We start from the raw sequence: 20,852 nt of genomic DNA, 5'->3' as shown, positions 1-20,852 counted from the left end.
GTTAGCTGCTTTTGAGTTGACCTCAACTCATGGTGACCCCATGGATGTGACATCTCCAAGATCCTCTGTCCTCCACTGTTCTGATCTTGCAGACTCTGGTCCATGACCACTTTGATTGAGTCTAACCATCTGGCAAATGGTCTTCCTCTATTTCTATTGCCCTCTACCTTTCCTAATATCATTGTCTTTTCCAATGATTCATGCTTTCTCATGATATGCCCAAAGTACGACAGCCTCCAGGGAGAGTTCGGGCACGATCTGTTCTAGAACCCATATGTTTGTCTTCTTGGCCTTCCATAGTATTTTCAATACTGTTCTGCAGCATCACTTCTCAAATGAGTTTATTTTCCTTCTATCACCTTTCTCTAATGTCTAGCTATCACATCCATACACAGTGGTGGGGAACATAATGGTTTGGACGATCCTCAGTTTAGTGTTCAGAGTTATATCTTTACACTTTAGGCTCTTGTCCAGTTCTGCATAGCTACCCATATCAATTTTAGTCTTTTTCTAATTTCTTGACTGCAGTCACCATTGTGATCAACATTTGGTCCAAGGTATGGGAACTCTTTGACTATTTCAATTTTCTCATTGTCTACATTGTCTACGATGAATTCTTGTAGATCTTCTGGTCCGTTATTTTTGTTTTCTGTATTCAGCATTAAGCCTGCCTTGCCACTTTCTTCCTTGACCTTCTTCAGTAATTGTTCCAGGTCTTTGCTGGTTTCTACTACTAGTATTGTGTTGTCTGTGTATCTTGAGTTGTTCATGTTCCTTCCTTCAGTGTTAACTCCTCCTGCCTCTGAGTCTAGATATTTTCTGCATATAGGTTGAATAAATAGGGTGATAGAATGCAGCTTTATTCTTCTTCTGCTTTATTCTAATTTTGGATATTAGTAGTTTGTGGTCTGTACCACAGTGTGCACCTGGTCTCGTGTTTGCCACAAGAATGGGGCTTCTCCATCTTCTGTTCTCTATTATGTAATCTATTTAGTTTCTGTGTTTTCCATCCAATGACATCCATGTGTACAGTCTCCTCTCTGATTAGCTGCTATCACGATTATAATTTTATATGTACCATTTCTTCTTTTTTTGTGGTCTCTGTACATTACACATATAAGCCTGCCTCTGTGCAGAGAGACACCATTCAGAATAGTTCAAAAGAGGTTTACAGCATATTGTCTATCAACTAGGAACTGATGAGACGAAACAGCACATACGAGTACTTTGTTAACTGTTAAAACTTTCACTTTGAAACTGAATTATCTACAGGGGATAGGAACCTAAAATGGGTTCCAGCTGAGACAGGACATCCCAATCTGACCTCTTCCTCAGCCATGCCTGGGTGAAATACTCAAGCTCTGGTGCTACACGCCATTCTGACTGGTCACCCAACTAGCCATCAACAAGGGGGACCTTCCTAGGGAATCTCTCCCCTCCTCCCACCCCATGTTCCATGACATAAAGGAAAAACATGCCACAGACTGGCCCCAGGGTAGTCTCATTCCTCATGCTGGCCATGCAATTCACAGGAGCAAGTCTGGAGATATTCACTTCACCCAATTAGCACCTAGGGGTGCTCGGCATTGAAAAGAAGTTTATAGGATATAACAGATTTTCATCACACTGCCTGTTGCCAGAATGATTATGATAACTTAATTGACACTGCTAGTAATTCTGCCTTTAAATTTGCTCTCATCTCACATCTGGATCACACCTCCCAGCCATATGTTCTTTCTCTGAACCTCCAAGAATGCACTCTTGGAGGAAGTGAGCTGTAGGTCCACAAAAGCTTGTCCGGTAATAAATCACTTACTCTTAGTGGCACATGATTTTTATTGTTTTTTTATGTGACAGCATACTAACATGGCTACACCTTTTAAAATTCCTTTTTTAAAAAAACATTGGAATGCTACAGGCCACTGTCCTTTTGTACCAAACCCATTCACCTTAATGTTGCCTCAGCAAAACCCTACAGCACCTTTTTGATCTTGGAAGCTTAGCAGTGTCAGCTCTGGTTGGGAAACCACCAAGGAATACCGGGTGGTACACAGTGGGTCCTCAGTATCCACAGGGTTTTGGTTCCAGGACTCCTCACGGATATAAAAAATGAACACTCTGCGAATGCTCCCCATTTGTTCACCCAGTGTCTTATTGAAATCAATCCCAGGCAAGATTTAACAAAAGCAGGGAGAAGCAGTGAATGTAAGGCAGCATCAACAAACCCAGCCTCTGTGATTCAGGCACATGGCTGCTTCTGCCTGCCTTAGTTAACTCCTGCCTGGGATTGGTTTCATTGAGACACAGAGTGGAAGAGTGAGGGAATGGAAGGCAGCATCAACAAACCAACTTCTGAGATTCAGGCACTTGCTGCTTCTGCCTGCCTGGGATTGATTTCCATCAGAGAAGAGAGGGGGGGAGGCAAGCCCCCCGCTCTCCAACACTACGCCTCCATTCTTCTTGCTTCTTGGGATGCTCCAGCTGCACTTTTGAGCCAAATCACAGCAGAAGCGGGACAAATGTCTCCCTGATGCCTGGAGTTTCCCACCGAAGCCTCACTTACTGCCCCGAGACTGCTTTTCAGTTTGGCTGCCCTAAGTCTCAAGTGTGTTTTTTTTAATTAAGAACTTTTTAACTTTAATCTAATTTATAGCCATAGAGTGAACCTATCATGGGGTTTTCTTGGCACAATTTGTTCAGAGGGGGTTTGCCCTTGCCTTCCACTGAGGCTGAGAGCATGTGACTTGCCCAAGACCACCCAGTGGGTTTCATAGCTGAGCTGGGAATCGAACTCTGGTCTCCAGAGTCATAGTCCAACACTCAATCCACTATGCCATACTGGCAAAACTGGTAGGCACAACTAATTTCTCCTGCATCTTTCTTTTCTCTTTTTCTAGGAAATAATGAAAAAAGTGTGCCAAGATTCTTGATCAGAAAGTGAAATTTGAGATAAAAGAACTACTAAGCCCATGTTTTCGCCTGATCAAGAAAATCATCCATCAAAAGTATTGGTGAAATATGGTGAATTGATTGTATTGGGGTAAGTGCCTTATATTAAATGAGAATCTGTATCATTGCTATTAACTGTGAAGGCAAAAGGATGCTTTGATGATCCTGTTCTTTGCTATACTGTTCAGCTATTTGCAGTGAACTCTCACACCATGAAAATTATTTCCAGTACCATTTTCTTCTATCACTGTAATTTCAAGTTAAATGATCATACATTAATATTGGAAGAATTGATGTTAGTTAAGGCATGTTCTTATTTTTTATTGACCTGAGCACAATCCAGCCAAAGTTGAATACTTCTATTGAATTCAGCAGGAGAGATCGAAGTGTGTTCTTAACTTTAGCGCTACAGTCATTGGACCTTAATTTGAGACTATGTTAAATCATTTATTTTCAAGATAATGTAGAACAATAGTGGGCTATAAGGAACACACCTATCAACATTTCTGTTTTTAATATCTATTCTGATAAGGCATTAAGCCCACCCTTAGGCAGAATCATTTGCAGTTTTTAGTACACATGAACTTCATTGCATACACCAAAGCTGGTGTTTTCCTGGTGTTTTTCCATGAATGTGTACAACTGTTAGGGATGACTGTGTGATAAGAGCAGCTACAGCAAGCTGGTTTCCAATGTGTGTCAGAGGAAAAGGTGCCACCCTGTTTTCTCAGGAAGTGTGTGTGTGTGTGTGTGCGTGCGTGCGTGCGCTTTTAGTTGCCTGAAAGCTAACCGTTTGTTATAGAGCGATCCTATAGACTGGATATGTTTTCAGCACTCTCTAGAGAGTTTCTACTATCAGTAGCCCATGTGTACTGTGTCTTTCACAAAGGACCCCCCCCCCTTGACAGAGAATATCAGACAGAGGGCATGGAATAGATTCCCAAAGAGTATTGTATAGTAAGGGAAGGAAGGGAAACTGGCTACATCTTTTTCATGACAAAGGCGGGTTACAGACCGCCATTTAGTACGTAATGAATACGTACTAGGGTTAGGAAGGGGCGGTGCTTCTGCACCCCCCTAACCCTAGTACGTATTCTGTACGTACAATATGGCGGCGGCAGTTCCACACGGACGCCGCCATATTTACGTATCGGACGCTGTGCGTCTGCACGTGTCGCGGTGTCTATGACGTCGCGAGTCCGCCCCGGCGCTTCGCAACGTCATAGAGGTGCCGCTTAAAGAAGCTCCATTTTGGAGCTTCTTTTTTTGCTCCGTAACGGAGCCGCGCAGTTTGGCTGCAGCGGCTCCCTTATGGAGCAAACAGCGGCGGCGGCAGATCGCCGCAAAGCGGCGGTTTATAACCCGCCAAAGATACTAATGGGTGGCCTGGCATTCAAAATTTTAATGGTCTTGTAGTCCACATCTATATGATGATTTGCCCAAATTCAGAATTCATACCCCATTCCCCCAAAATCCCCTCTATAATTCTTCCTGTACTACTTTTCTACAGGTACAATGGCTCACTGCCAAATGGAGACAGAGGAAGAAGAAAAAGCCGGTTTGCTTTATTTAAAAGGCCCAAAGCAAATGGGGTGAAACCAAGCACTGTGCATATTGCCTGTACACCTCAGGCAGCAAAGGTAAGCTTGATTTAATGAGTTATATCACTAGGTACATGACCTTGTTTATTTATATACGAAGTGTAAGTTAGAAGCAGACTCACTGAATGGTTGCATAGCAAGCCACTTACTCTGAAAGGCTAGTCTTGCCCTAAGGGGAGATATACTTATTTTATTTTATGTTTTAAATAGGCCATCTTGTAGGTCACTTGCAGACCACCCAGATACTGTTATAAACCCTTGAGTGCTGCTCATTCACCAATGAAATGGGGCGATGTTGGTTATCCAACCTCATTTATTTATTTATTCATTCATTCATTTGTATCCCGCTCTTTTCCCAGGACTGGGACCTTATCCTTGTAACACTGTGTAGATTTGGCTGAGAGAGAGGAAGTCACTGGGCAAACATAACTTGTGACTGGAATTTGAACTGTAGCCAGAGTCCATCACACAAACCACTTCACCTAGGCTGGAAGTAGGAGCCTTAAGAATAAGCATTCCTTAAGTAGTATTTCTAATACTGCTTTCAACATTATTGGCTGTCTGAATGGTGTTGTATGGAATAATGGAGTGATGCTGCCTAGGTGTGTCTTCAGTGCTGGGGGAACACAACTTAAAACTAATTGCAAGTATAACTCGGTTAATGAAGTAGATGTGCACATTTGAAATCAAATAACCAGGTCATTCAGTAGCATCACTGAGGTGTGTGTGGGGGGGGGAGGTGCGGACTGCACCAAGTGACACCCTAGAGGGTGTTGGGCTAGCAGAAGGGGCGGGGCTTCTGCAAGGAGGTGCAAGGAGGCCAGGCTCAGCCTTGCCGAGCGTTCATGCACCCCCTCCATCCCGCCTTGCTGCAGCCTGCCTTTCCTCTGAGGAAAAACAGGTCTGACTTTTTGCTGCATCCTGGCTTTCCTTTGAGGAAAACCAAGTTGCAGAAAGGAAGGTTGGGAGGTGGGTGGGTGCTCGGCAAGGCTGAGCCCAGCCTCTCCGCTCCTTGCAGAAGTCCCACCCCCGCACCAGGTGACAGCAGAGGTAAGCATGCCACTGAGGTCAGTTAAGCCTAAAACCCACTAGAGCCTTAAAGCAGGCCTGCACAACATACGGCACTCAAGAGAAGGCCACATGGAAGAGGAGGAGGATGGGCAAACTCTTGCCTTGCTAGGCTCCTCTACTGCTCAGTTTCTCCCTCTTGAGGAGAAGGCCTGGTGGTGGTAGTTGTGGTACTGGAAGAGGAGGAGAAGGACAGGCAAACACTTGCCCCTCAAGGCTCCTCTGTGTCTGGCTTTCTCCAGGAGGAGGAGAGCAAACACTTGCCCTGCAAGTCTCTGCCACTGCCCTTCTTTCTCCTGAGGAGAAGGCTGAGCGGAGGAATGACAAACGTTCACCCTACAGGAATCTTCCTTTGCCCAGCGTTCACCTGAGAAGGCCAGGCGGTGGACGAGGAAGAGAGGCAAACACTAGTCCCTAAAGGCTCCTCTGTCGCTCAGCCTTCTCCAGTGGAGGAGGAGGAAAGGCAAGACTTCTCCGCCACTCAGCTTTCTCTTGAGGAAAAGGCCGGGCAGAGGAGGAGGAGAATGGAATTAATATTAATTAGTATTTAATTAAAACCTATCTGCAGCCTGAAGAAGTTTAGCATATTTTAATTTTGGCCCCTACCTACTGCCAAGTTGTGCAGGTCTGACTTAAAGGCTTCTTCCACAAAGCATCCAACAATGACTTTTTATTTCGCTAGCCTCCGCTTTTCTTGTGATTTCCATTTTGATGGTCAGATATATAGATCTATGTTGCTGTTTGGTGAGGCAAGCCTATCTGCCCTTTTTCTTTCAATTTTGCTGTTCAGGCTTGCTCAGTAAGTCTTCTGGAAGCAGCTGCTGTTTACCATGCCTGTTGCAGCCAGGAACACATAGCTATTGCAGGCCTGGCTGGAGTAGAATCCCATTCTTTCCCAGCTCAAACTTTATTGATTCTATACTGCAACAAACACACTACTGCAATCCACCACCATAAATCTGTTTTTCCAGACCGCTTTCAGTATCCTTCCAGTGACAATGCTGCTAAAAACTTTGAACTAGATAGAGGACAAGGAGCAAAAGTGGATCTGGGCAGAAAAAATACTGTATAAAAAGGAGCTTCTTTGTCAGATCTATGTTAACTGGGGTTTGCCTGTAATCCCTTCATCACTTGCAGACTGATAAAAGCATTTTCCTAGTCTGGAAAGAGTTGAGAGGTTTCAATTATATACTTAGCTCAAACGTACTGGTCATTTAAAAAATACAGGCACTTAAAAAAAATTTCTCTCTCCCCGTAACCTTTTGTTAGTGGTGTAGGGATTTGAGTGTTGAAGTGCAATTCTGGAGAGCAAGATTTGAATACCTGCTCCACTATGGAAACCCACTGGGTGATCTTGGGCAAGTCACACACTCTCAGCATCAAAGGAAGGCAAAAGCAAACTCTGTCTGAGCAAAGCATGCCAAGAAAAGTCTGTAACACAGTCACCTTGGGGTCATCATAAGTTGGAAATGACTTGAAAGCACACAACAAATTGTATTGTTTCCAGTGCCTTCCGTCACTTTTTTCCCTATCCTACCATGTATGAAAACCATACAGTTCATGCTTAGGCATGACTTTTATTTATTGATAAATCAAATTTATTATTGAAAGTATTTGTTTATTGCCTCTCAGCTCACTGTGGCCTTTGAGGTAGTGCACAAGAGATAGGTGATGCTTTAAAAAATAATGCACATGATTACTCAGCTCAGCTTACTGCAGCCTCCAAGCCACAAGTTGGAATTCACACAAATTGACTGTGTTGGAGACACAGGCCTACATTGTGTATCAAATCTTGTATCAGAATCATAGAGTTGGAAGAGACCACAGGGCCATCTAATGCAACCTCTTGCCATTCAGGAATACACAGTGCTTTGACTGTATGTTCCTGCACAGCAGTGGGTTGGACTGGATGGCCCTTATGCTCTCTTCCAACTCTATGAGTCTGTGCCAGTTAATACACCTCCGAAAGATGGCCATCCATCCTCTGTTTAAAAACCTATAAAGGAGACTCCACCACACTCCAAGGCAGCGTGCTCCACTGTCAAACAGCTCTTACCATCAGTAGTTCTTCCTAATATTTAGGTGGAATCTCTTTTCCTGTAGCTTGAATCCATTACTCCATGCCCCAGTCTCTTGAGCAGCAGAAAACACGCTTGTTGTTTTATCCATATGACATTTTTTTTCAGATATTAAAACATGGCTATCATGTCACCTCTTAACTTCTTCTCCAAACTAAACATACCCATTGTAGTTCATTTGGTTTGGAGGATCTCAATGCAGGCAAAGGCCACTCCTTTCTTGGTCATGTGTGGACCAAAACAAAAGACAATTTAAATTCCATTGGCAGCAGTAAAGTAACTCATCTTGGGATCCAGGGTGTCTTTTGTGAAGCCACAGGCAAATGTTTCACAAGGCCCTGCACACCAAGCCTTTGCCTACATTGAGATCTCTCTGAATCAAGTCAGTTACAATGAAGACAGTACAGTATCTGAAACAAAACCAACACTGTCACTTTTTTCTCTCCTTTATGGTTTGTAAACATCTTTTGCCTGATGAAGAAGTCAGCAGACATTCAGAAGGTTGTGTTATGTGTTTTGTGCATTTGGCTTGGCCAATACAGGGATTGATTTTTGTGGATTTCAGATTTTGTTTTATTTAGGTGGCTAATAGTAAGTATAATCTACTTCGCTGGCTCTTTCCCATCCTGCACTGAGTAAATTTACATTTCCTTTGTTTTTCTAGTTGTGCCCATTTTGTTCAAGTGACCTGGTAATCACTACAGGATATCAACTTGAGTAAAAAAAGTGCTATTTAAATAAAAACTTTTCTTCCCCATGTTCCTGTGGCAATAGTTGGGAGGGGAAGAGGCTGTGTCAGCTGTCACATTTTGTGTCTCATCCTTTGTGGCACTTAATCATCTTGAGCATCTTAATCATTCAGTGTGTCTAGGCTAACATATGGCTAACAGTAGGCATGACTAATGTGCTTGTCTCATAGCAACATGTGTTCTGTTGCGAAGCGCTACGTGGGACCAGTTTGGTCTGTTTTGTTGGATAGATCTGTTGTGCACTTTAAAAGGGAGTGGGGGGATCTGTTTTAATTCATGGTTAGTGAAGTGACACACCTGCACTAATTAGCATTTGTAAGTTCATGCTTTCAGTGAGCTCAACAGGAGTCTGGTAATGTACGTTTCAAAATGCATGCTTTGTATAGCACTCTGTTCTAGGAGTGATGAAGTATCTTTGCAGCAGCTTCTGAAAGGGTTGGATCTCCTAGTGAGAGAATAAAGAAACCAGTTTGAAGTACTCTTTATGAATTGGATTTCCCTGTTCTTCCTGTTTCAAAGTTACACATGTTCTGCAGGGAAGGGTAGGGGAGTACTGCCACATTTCTTTACACAGTTGCTCAGAACACACTCAGGGCACTACATGTTCTAGCTTGCATTCACTGAAAAGAGAGCTCTTGTGGTAAAATCAAGGACATGACCCTTTGGGTCCAGAGCCCCACCATGTCTCCAAAGGGTTGCAGTGCCACCTTACATACTTGTGGAAGGTATGCCACCCAAAGCCACATTCTTGAAAGCCCACCAGAAGGATGGGTCTCAATAACCATCTTTAGGAAGGAGTTCTTGTGACATCACAATGATTCAGAAGGTGAAGAATAGTGATAGAAATGTCTGAATGCCAGCTTGGGTTCTAGCTTCTATTTATTTTAGACTGTGCATTAAGCTTCAAATTGTTTAAGATATTAGCTAAGATGTGCTTCAAATGCAAAAATTGGGACAAAGGTGAATTTTGAAGGCTGCGGCACTTTTAGAACAGGGAAAAACCTGTATGTTTGAAATCTGTATCCTGTGACTGCTTCAAAAGATTACAAGGGAGCTAAAGGATAAGGATAACACATTAAAGGACACACGAAGTCTCCCACTGCCTGCATCCTTTATTTGATTAAGCTAGAGTAGACTACTCCTGACACTTGTGCAGTTCCCACAATCCATACAGTATTTTACAATCAACATAATCATAGTGCAAGTATCTGATGCAAATGTCAATCAAATGAATAAATAGTGCCAAAGAACCACTTCCGGCACCATAATACTGACCAAGTATTCAAAAAGGCCAGAAGTGGCACTGTGGTGGAGAGAGTAGAGAGTGTTAGTGGTTGTGACTGGCAGCAACAGACCCTTATTCCTTCTGAGACTGGCTCTCAGTCTCACCTTAAATAAAAGCCCTGCTCCTGTCCTTTCCTCAGCATTTTCTCCTATTTAACCTCATCAGACACCTCCCTTGTGTCAGAGGTCCAGGAACCCCAGTGCTTGCTCTAGAGTTCAAATATGTTGATGTAGCTGGTGGCATGTTTTTGAATAATAAACCACACAGGGCTGTCTTGGTGCTTATATAAAAACAAGCTGTAACTTTTATTGAAGTAACAAGTGCTTCCTCTGAGTTTCCCAAATGGTGGTGCAAGTACATGACCATTCCACCATTAAAACTAATGGGACTTGAGGTCCTGCAGTTTTGGGCATCTGTGTGTGGGGGTGGTGGTCCAGATTGGAACCCCCTCAGATACGAAGGGCCGACTGTACATAAGTATATTCAGTTAAGTTCAAGCTTAAAAGATTTGAAATGAGTAAATAGTAAAGGCTGCTTAGAAGGTGGTATTCAGGTGGTCCACATCTTCACTGTATCATGCACTGCATGAGGACTCTGCATGTGCTCCAAGAAACTGAATTTTTAAGCTCTTGTCCCTGGCACTTTTGCTGAGATCCAAGTGAGAATCAGTAAACTAAAGGAAAGATGATGTGAAGACGAAGAGATTATAAAAGAGGACAAAAAGCAAAGCAAGAGATGGATTTTTGGTTAAATGGATGGCAAACGGGATTTTCAGATAGTCATATAGCTATTTCCCTCTTTGCCATGTTCAAGGAACAAGGAGTTGGGGGGGGGGGGGTGGGGTGAAATCAGTGATGGTACTTTTCAGTTTAATTCCAGTAAGGATTCTAGTAGAAGCTTTTATCTGTTGATATTTTATACCTTCAAATGGTTTCTGACTTATGGTGACTTGTCATTGCCTTCCAGAGTTAAGATAAATGCTTTACAGTGCTATCATAACCATGTGAGTTGAGATGCAAAGCCTACTCAGTTCAGTGGGCTTTTTATTCTCAGATGAAGGGGTATATGAACTCAGCTTTAGCAATACAGTGAAGCCATGTAAGATTATGATCCTTCTCTTTGTGGTAGTCCAGAGCAGTAGTTGCATTCATGACAGATAGAACTGGTGCTAAGGAGTTTCAGTGGCCTAGTGGCCTTGTAAAGTCACAGAAGCTGGTGTGTGTGTGTGTGCGTGCGTGTGTGTGTAGGGTTAAATTGGACTTTGGCATATAGCAGAATTATAGCATCTGGGGTTTTTCCCCTCAAACCAAGAAATTTGAGAGGCATGGTTGAGTATTATCTTTTCAAAACTTGGATAATTATAACTCACTGGGATTATCTAATATGATGGTGCTCTGTTGTAGTGTTTAGTTTAGTTTACTAATCAATTTATGTTACTTGTTTTATAGTAATAACATAACTTTCTTTTCTCTTTCAGGCAATAAGCAACAAGGACCAGCATAGTATATCCTACACCTTGTCTCGAGTTCAGACAGTGGTGGTTGAATATACACATGACAGCAACACAGACATGTTTCAGGTATATAAAGTGTGCATGTATTAAACTAGTTAAACTAGAAAGATCTTGTTCACCTTTGCAGCTTATTGGTTGGTGGAGATGGGAAGGAAGTACTTGATAATGAGCCAGGTTGTCAAGATTTTGTTCATATCTTTGATACAGAACTCTGGATCAAACATTTTTGAAACAATGTAATTTGATGTTTCTGTTCCTTCCTTATATCTCGTACTCCCCTTCCCCCTGTAATAAAAGTTCTCAAGACATGCTACATTAAATAAGTGAGAACAGTTTAACATCCTTGCCTGTTTTACTTTCCAATAATATGCATGGCCCAGTTTGGATTGGATTCATCATTGAATTTTGAAACAAACACCATTTGGAGGGAAAGATTTAGCATTTCCACACATATGTGCTGTCCCAGTCAAGATTGCAGCCATATACACTTACTAGAAAATATAACATAAAGGGATTTAAACAGCATGCTATGCATTTAACTGCGTGCTACACATTTAATTTCATCTTTAAAGTTCTGCCGAAAACCATTCAGAGTCAATAACTACAGATTACCATAATGCAGGAACATATGAAGGAGACTGGCAGGGTTCTTTTCCTATCGTTCCATAAACTGGTACCATATTTGTGTCCATTGGGTACAGTGGTTTCTTTCATTCCTAGAAACTGTCTGCAGTCTAGCTACTGATGGCTCATGGCTGGCACAAGTCCAGGGATACAACTATGAATAGTGTTAGCCTAAATAGTACAGTGGCCATCTCTAATTTAAAAAATTACTTGTCTTGAATCAAAAGCCAGAATGGTGTAGTGATTTGAATGTCAGATTACAGTCCTGGAGGCCAGGGTTTGATTCCCCTCTTGGCCATGGAAATCCACTGGGTGACCTTGGCCAAGTCACACACACTCACCTCCAGAAAAGCCCTGTGATAGAATTGCCATAAGTCAGAAACAACATGAAGGCACACAACAAGAAGTCTAAAATCACCCTTCAACACTTTACTGATTTTATTCTTTTTTATAATATGGATTAAACTTGCTAGCTTCCAATCAAAAGCTCTACCGTGAAATCAAAGGCTTTCACGGTTGGCATCCATAGTTTTTTGTGGGGTTTATGGCCTCATAGCCCCCCCAAACCCACCAAAAACTACAAAAACTGTACAACTGTGCAATCTGGTCTAACAATATTCACTTTTATCTTATTTATGGGATTTGTATGTTGTATGCTTCGAGGATCACTGACTGAATTACAAATTTAGTCATTCTTTTACACATTTTCTGTTTCTTTGAAGAGATGCTATCTTGAACCTCCACTGATCTTTATGGTTTATCCTGATTATCACAGGCACTCTCAAATACTGCTTACAGAAGAATTGCCTTGTTTTGAGCTATAGTAGCAAGAAAAAGGTCATGCTGTCAGTTTAAACTGCCTGTCCTACAGCGTCATAAGTTTTAGACTGTTATTCCATCTTCAGTGAGATGCCAGGAAAAGATGCTTGCCATTTAATGGATCAGAGAATTAACTCCCTCCTAAATAGTTACTGTAAATGCATTCTCTTGGGCACAGTATTTGGATTTTGAAATAGACTGGCAAGTTTGACAACGATGAGCCAACTATTTTGCCAGACAAGGAATACAAAGGAAATAAGCCATATGCAAGCAGATGTATCAAGCAGTAAAAGTTTTTCCTAAAAAATTTTCCTGCAACATACTCCTCTTTGCAAACCTGCACAAGTCCTTGCACAAAGGAAAACTAGCATATTAGGAATGAAAATTCTGATCAGGCCTATGCCTCAGCATAATAATAATAATAATAATAATAATAATAATAATAATAATAATCAACTTTATTTATATACCGCCCTTTGAAACATCAGGGCGGTTAACAACAATAATAATATACAAACGATACAGATTAAAAACAATGCAATTAAAACAATAAAACAATAAAAGAACTTGTGCCAAATCACAAACTACTAACAGAGGGGGGGGGGGGGGAGGAGGCTCCCCGGGCAAAAAATAAGGGGTAAGCCAGCTTGAAGAAGAACGTTTTCAGCCCCTTCTTAAATTGGGCCAGGGAGGTTGCTGAACGGAGCTCAATGGGCATCGAGTTCCAGAGGGTGGGGGCCGAGGTGGAAAAGGCCCTTCTAGTGGTATTAACCAATCTAGCCTCCGGAACTCTTAACAGATGCTGCCCGGTGGATCTGAGTGTGCGGGGCGGATTGTACGGAGAGAGGCAGTCCTTTAAGTACTCTGGGCCCAAGCCATTTAGGGCTTTATAGGTTATAACCAACACCTTGTATTGCGCCCGGAAGCGAATAGGCAGCCAGTGTAGGTCTTTTAAGACCGGTGTTATATGACTGATCCTAGGTATGTTAGTGACCAGTCTTGCTGCCATATTTTGCACTAATTGCAGCTTATGGGTATGGTACAAGGGTTGCCCCATGTAGAGCGCGTTGCAGAAATCCAACCAAGAGGTTACCAGAGCGTATACCACTGTTTCTAGGTCCCCCCGGCTCAGGTAGGGACGCAGCTGGCATATCAGCCGAAGCTGATAACAGGTGCTCCTGACCGTCGCATCCACCTGAGATGTAAGGTGGAGCGACGAGTCAAGGAGCACCCCCAGACTGCATACAGAGTCCTTCACGGGAAGCGTGATCCCGTTCAGGACAGGTGGAACCACCGCCATCCCTGGGCCGGGAGAGCCTATCATGAGTACTTCCGTTTTCTCTGGATTCAAGCTGAGTCTGTTTTCCCTCATCCAGTCCATTACCGACTCCAGACAGGCCACGAGAGGAGAGATGCCATCCCTGGTCACTGCATCAGTCGGAGACATAGAGAAAATTATTTGGGTGTCATCAGCGTACTGATAACCCCGCGCCCCATGTCTCCGGATGATCTCTCCCAGCGGTTTCATGTAAATGTTAAAAAGCATGGGAGACAGAATGGCTCCTTGAGGGACCCCAGATGTTAGGGGTCTCTTGTCAGAGCACACGTCTCCCAGCTGCACCATCTGGAACCTCCCAGAGAGATAGGACCGGAACCACTGGAGCGCAGTGCCCCCGACTCCCACCTCTGCCAGGCGCTCCAGAAGGATACCATGGTCTATGGTATCGAAAGCCGCTGAGATGTCTAAGAGCACCAACAGGGACACGCTTCCCCTGTCAATGCCCAGACGGTGGTCATTGACCAAGGCGATCATGGCAGTCTCAACCCCGTAGCCCGCCCGAAAGCCAGTTTGAAATGGGTCTAGATAATCCGTTTCATCCAGGATCGATTGGAGCTGGATCGCAACCACCCTCTCGATCACCTTACCCAAAAATGGCAGTAGCGATACAGGCCGATAGTTATTGTGCATCAGGGGGTCAAGGGAGGGCTTTTTTAATAAAGGTCTTACAGTGGCCAATTTTAGATTCGATGGAAATTGCCCATCCCTGAAAGATGTATTAATGATCCGGTGTAACATTGAAGTTACCACCGGTCACCCCGAGCCGCCAGCCATGAGGGACAGGGATCGAGAGAGCAGGTCGTCTTCCTGACACTCCCAAGGATCCTGTCCACATCCTCGTTACTTCTTTTCTACATATAGGGAATAAAGAGAAGTATTCAAAACAACTCGGCTGAAATAATATATTCTAGTGAAATGTATTGTCACTTTTTACCAGTTTTATAAATTGATTCAGGGAATCTCTTGAACTGCCTTGCCCCATATCCTAGGAACAGAGATTAAAGTTCATAAAAGAGAAGTTTGCTGAAGCATTTGTGTCTTTACACCTGGGGAAGAAGTTGAAACAATACTCCTTGGGATGTGGTTCAGTGCATAGAACCCATTATCACATCAAAATATTGTGAGAAGTGCCCCCAAAACTTATAACAGCAGATGGACAGCTTTGGAGAACTGGAGGGTATAGTGGAGGTTATAATGTTTTGTCTGTTAGGGGAGGGGGTGCTGGGGTTTCCCCTGTATGTCAGATTGGAGGGTATTGCTACCACTTAGCAAACCAGGGAGCTATACCTATGTGCTGCAATAATTTGATGGTATGGCAGAGAGAGAGAATAAAATCCACACACTTCTGCTTTAAAACAAAATGCATGAGAGGTGCATGTCTTGTTTTAAAGCTAGCTAATGCTTTCTGGAGTTATATTTTTAACCACTTGAAAGGGGGGAGGCAGCAAGCATACTGTTCACTGGCAAATTTAAAGCAAAAACGGTGGTTTCTTGGGTTTGGCAGCAAATTCCACAGCAGTGGTATCAGCAACTGGGGAATGGGGTGGGGGGACAGCACACAAACTGCCCATCTCTGAAGTCTCTGTCTAAACAATTGATTATGTATGTGGGTGACCTGAAAGGAGCTAGGGGACAAGATTACATTGAACAGACTGTGCTGTGCTTACTTTTGTGATATTACATTCATGTGAATCCCTTTGAAGATTGTGGTGATTTTGGGCTTTGAACAGGATAGTTTGGATTGCAGCCAAGAGCAATAAGGTGACCCATTGTTCTTAGCTAGGGGATAAAAGGAGCAAAGCATTTGGTGTTTACACTGAATTAAATAGTTCACCTTTGCTCTGATTATACTTGAGTCCAAAGGGCAGTTGCTAAGCCAGGTAGCTCTATACCTGCTGGACTTACAAGTGGGTAATGCCCTTCTTAGGCATTACTTCAATTGTGAAGACATGTGAGTCAGAATTTTTCTCTCTGCTCCTCTAGCCCATGCTTTAGAACTGCTACATTTTCATACTTGTGTAAGGATGAATGCCAATTATGCATGACAGAAGGAAACCAACACTAACCATACTTAGACTATTAGAGATGCTCATCTTATTACTTCATAGTTTGAAGAAGTTCAAAATAACTTTTAGGACTAAGCAGTAGCTTCTTATTGCATCTCCCTTTTCATGGGCTAAAGATTCCAACCAGCCACACAAAGCCAGCAGAGATCTTTGCAGGCGGTCTGATCAACTATTTAACAGGTACAGTCCAACACCTCAGTGATGTAGTAAAAGAAAAGAAAAATGTCTAGCAACTTTGCTTTCTAGCAGAGGAGGGGAAGCAACTGATAAATATGGTGTTTGCTCATATTTGAGTGTTTGCAAACTTGGGTGCTGTTTCATACTTGACTGAGTTCTGGACACTGAGTTGGGGGGAGGTTAAATGTTGGATTATGCTGGAATGTTTTGCTTTATGTTGTATCTGTTTATTTTTGCCAGATTGGGAGATCAACAGAAAGCCCTATAGACTTTGTTGTGACAGATACTGTTCCTGGAAGTCAGAGCAATTCAGAGACTCAGTCTGTTCAGAGCACCATCTCAAGATTTGCCTGCAGGATAATATGTGAACGAAATCCTCCTTTCACAGCAAGAATATATGCAGCTGGCTTTGACTCCTCCAAAAACATCTTTCTTGGGGTAAGGGATGATCTATCTCTGCTGTTAAATTAAGATCCCAACTTTCTTGCACATTTGCAAATAAATGACTAAAACATGAATAAATGCTACTTCATTGGTGTTTCCTACAGGAGAAAGCTGCCAAGTGGAAGACATCTGATGGGCAAATGGATGGACTAACCACAAATGGAGTTCTTGTTATGCACCCACGCAATGGATTCACTGAAGACTCCAAGCCAGGGGTGTGGAGGGAAATATCAGTATGTGGGAACGTGTTCAGCCTCAGAGAGACAAGATCTGCTCAGCAGAGGGGAAAGATGGTAAGTCTGAGAATAGCAAGTTTAGATGTTATGCTCCACTTGAAATAAATTGCCCTAATTCCATGGGAATCCAACCAACTGCATTACGTAGATATTTTCAGGAGGAGGCTCTATATGAGTTTTGCTCCAAGATTTATTAAATCTAATAATTCATTATATATAATGAATTAGTGATACTTGTGGGGTACAAGATGCATTCTTTGCAAGAACTCATGCCCTCTAAGTGCTCCTATTCTCCATTGACATTATTCCTTTTTTATTATTATTTGGGAAATCACTTCTCTACCACAGGAGTGAGGGAAGTTCATGGCCCTTCAGGTGCTGTTGCACTGCAGCTGCCATCATCATTGGTTATGCTGGATAGATAGATGTAATTTGCAGTTCAGCAACATCTGAAGGGCCACAAATTCCTCACCCCTGCTAAAAGAGGCCATTGGCACTTGACTTTACAGAATCCTATGTAATACAGGCAGAATCTTAGATATTCAAAAAGAGTGAGGCTTTTTATTATCTATTATGGAAATACTTCAGTGGGGTTTGTGTAGTCCAGCTGCTGATATATAGAATCAATATCAGTGCCATTTAGCTACTCAGCACATGGGAAGATCCAGACAGCACTGTCTCTTCAGCTGTGGGTATCTATAGTTAGGCATATAATTACATATGCAAATGCTTAGAACTGCAAATACACATATGGAAAGCAAGTTAGCGTTTCAACCCAATTGTAAGACATAGGTGAGTGTGAAACATTGTGAACAGGCATTTTGGGATGCTTGACCAATTTGAGTCTTCACATATTCAAGTATGAACCATATTAATCTGTACTTTTGGATAAAGTGCAGATCAGAATCCATCACATACTACATTTGTTCAAATATAGCAACAAGCTTCTCTGCTCAAAAAAGAATAGCAGAATGCAGTTTAAAATACACATTTTGAAAGAAATTCATTCAGAAATGGGTACTTAAATATTTACTTATTTATTTATTGCACTTATACTCTGCCTTTCTCTCAAAATGGGATCCAAGTATTAGAATGCAAATTATTCAGATTTAAAATTAGCAGACTAATATAGAAACAGAATTATTAATCTGTTGTGGAAGGCAACAACCTTTCCCATTTTCTCCCCTAGTAGCAAGACTAAGGGAATTGCAGAGCATTGTGCTAGCAAGAGGAGTTTTCTTTCCCTCCACTTTATCCAAAAACTCACTGGGTTGCCTATTCCTCTAGAGCAGATTTGAGGGTGCATGGGGGCTCCAAAGGGGAAAGGAGATCACCTTCTGTCTTTGTTACATTGAGAGAAGCAACAACAAAGCCACTGGATCCTAGTTAGAGTAGATCATTACATAAGTTAAATGTTCCATAACATTTCCAGAAGAGGAGTCACCTTAATCCTCTTGCAGCAAAATTACCAGTCTTACAGCTTCTTATAGACTAACAAATATATTATAATGTGTTTGTTTGTGGGCACAAGCCACTTCATCAGTTTCATGATTCTGTAAAAGAGGCTTCTGCTACTCCCAGGCCAAGAAGGTATTTTTAAGGGGTGGTCCAAGATAGGTGGGCCCTGTTCAGGGGTATTATCACCTGCCTAACGATGTTTGTGTATATGCCTTCAAGTCGCCTCTCAACTTAAGGCAACCCCATGAATTGCATATAGGAAAGGAATACTCAGAGGTGGTTTTGTCACTTCCTTCCTCTGAAAGCTAGCCTACAGTATCTGGTATTCATTGGTGGTCTCCCATCCAAGTACTAACCAGGGCTGCCCTGCTTAGCTTGAGATCAGATGGGAACTGATGCCTTTAGGTTATTTTGGCCTATAACCTTGACTGTACTCCCTAAGAATTAGGTTCAATTTAATTACACTATAACACCAGGCAGAAGGAAGGGTGTTACAGTCAGCCCTCCGTATCCACAGATTCTTTAACTACCAATTCAGCTATCCATGGCTTGAAAATATTCAAAATTATATACATTCCAAAAAGCAAACCTTGATTTTGCCATTTTATACAAGGGACACAATTTTACTATTCCTTTGTATTTTATGGGACTTGAGCATCCACAGATTTTGGTATACACAGGGATACCACTTTTATTCTTGCACTTTAGCCTGACAGAGGTCCCACTGTACACCAGCATTAAAGAAAACCATTGTTTACGCTGTAGACAGGTAGTAGTGAGAATGGAAACACCAAAAGATCACCGCTGAATTAAGGTATAAGAAGCAATGATTCATATTTGTGTAACTTGTGTTTATTTTCTTTTCAGGTTGAAAATGAAACTAACCAGCTCCAAGATGGTTCACTGATTGACCTCTGTGGAGCAACTTTGCTGTGGCGTACTGCAGAAGGACTCTCTCGCACTCCAACAGTGAAGCACCTGGAAGCCTTGAGGCAGGAAATCAATGCAGCCAGGCCTCAGTGCCCTGTGGGCTTTAACACATTAGCCTTTCCTAGTATGAAGAGAAAAGATGTTGTGGATGAAAAGCAACCCTGGGTTTATCTAAACTGTGGTCATGTCCATGGCTACCATAACTGGGGGAACAAAGAAGAGAGAGATGGGAAGGATCGGGAATGTCCAATGTGCCGATCTGTCGGCCCCTATGTGCCTCTCTGGCTTGGATGTGAAGCTGGATTTTACGTAGATGCTGGGCCTCCCACTCATGCGTTCAGCCCATGTGGACATGTGTGTTCTGAAAAGACAACTGCCTATTGGTCCCAAATCCCTCTCCCTCATGGTACCCACACTTTTCATGCAGCCTGTCCATTCTGCGCACATCAGCTTTCTGGAGAACAAGGCTACATAAGACTTATTTTCCAAGGACCTCTTGACTAACGAACACATCAGTGTTACCCAAGGACTGCATTTAAACTCATAAGCATAAGCTAAAAGATTCTGATTTCAAATGAACTGTCATCTTAAATCAACTGTATTTCATTCTCTGGGCTTTGACAGTTTATTTTGAGATGATGAATACTTTTATTATTATTTCAGTGGTTTAATTCCTCTGTAGATAACAAAGTTTGGCTATGTAGAAAAGCCGGGTGATGGGTAGGTGGTGCAGGCTGGCGTTAGTTCCTTGCCCATCATTTTTTGAGATGGAAAAGAGAAAATTCTTTGCCTTTAATGTTTTGGATAACATGCCTTTAATATCTAATCATTGTCTTTTCGTAAATATATTACTGAAGGTAAAAGTGATCAGTTCAAAAGGACCTTAGTTTACAGCTTGAATGGAAACTTTATGTAAAATAGAACAAACCATGTATAATAATTCCTTTTTCTATTTATCTTTACTATGAAAAAATTATTCTACATGACTTGGATAGAATAGCATGGTAGTGGTGTGTTGCATCCGTTGACTGGATGTGTAGATTAGTTCTTGACCAGAAAAGGTAGAAGAGGGAAATGCTAGAAAAGTTTTCTTTATTTTGTAAAAATCTAAAACAATACTGATCTCATAGCAAAGCAGGTTTTTACAAACAAAACAAATGACATAGATGTGCTTTTTTCTTTTTTAAGTGCTTAACCCCAGGTCAGATCATCGAGATAAACACATTGTTTTTTCTTGCTTTTTCTCTCTTTCTCTATCTGGTAGAACTGTAAGAAAAGAACTGGTCATATAACATTTACCTGATACCTGGAATATGCAATTTATCCTCAATGAAATTCTTTTCTTCTTGTGTTAAATTCTGTGTTTCAGGATTTTTTGTTTGTTTGTTTCTGTTTGTTTTTGCATTTGCAACAATGAAGGTTTTATGTTTATTTAAATAAAAAAAAATAACCAAGGCATATTTGTCACCCCTCCAACTGATAGTAATAATAGTCAGGAGGAAAGTGGTCAGGCTCT

General features: G+C 42.1%; 1 protein-coding gene across 3 annotated transcripts in view; it reads left to right on the top strand.

Moving 5' to 3' along the window:
* PELI1 (pellino E3 ubiquitin protein ligase 1) overlaps positions 1-20,796 on the top strand; it is an 85,417-nt gene extending 64,621 nt beyond the window's left edge. For all 3 annotated transcript variants that reach the window (XM_042443275.1, XM_042443283.1, XM_042443266.1), the window contains 6 exons: positions 2,898-3,040; positions 4,460-4,589; positions 11,208-11,309; positions 16,509-16,706; positions 16,817-17,005; positions 19,274-20,796. In XM_042443275.1, coding sequence (XP_042299209.1) covers positions 2,970-3,040; positions 4,460-4,589; positions 11,208-11,309; positions 16,509-16,706; positions 16,817-17,005; positions 19,274-19,840 — 1,257 coding nt within the window. In that variant the 5' untranslated portion in view covers positions 2,898-2,969 and the 3' untranslated portion in view covers positions 19,841-20,796. The remainder of the gene's footprint in view (positions 1-2,897; positions 3,041-4,459; positions 4,590-11,207; positions 11,310-16,508; positions 16,707-16,816; positions 17,006-19,273) is intronic.
* The last annotated feature ends 56 nt before the right edge of the window (positions 20,797-20,852 follow it).

This window comes from Sceloporus undulatus, chromosome 1 (assembly GCF_019175285.1).
Source record: "Sceloporus undulatus isolate JIND9_A2432 ecotype Alabama chromosome 1, SceUnd_v1.1, whole genome shotgun sequence".
Taxonomy (NCBI): Eukaryota; Metazoa; Chordata; class Lepidosauria; order Squamata; family Phrynosomatidae; genus Sceloporus; species Sceloporus undulatus.
The sequence above is the reverse complement of the archived record's forward strand: the minus strand, read 5'-3'. Positions and strand labels throughout refer to the sequence as shown.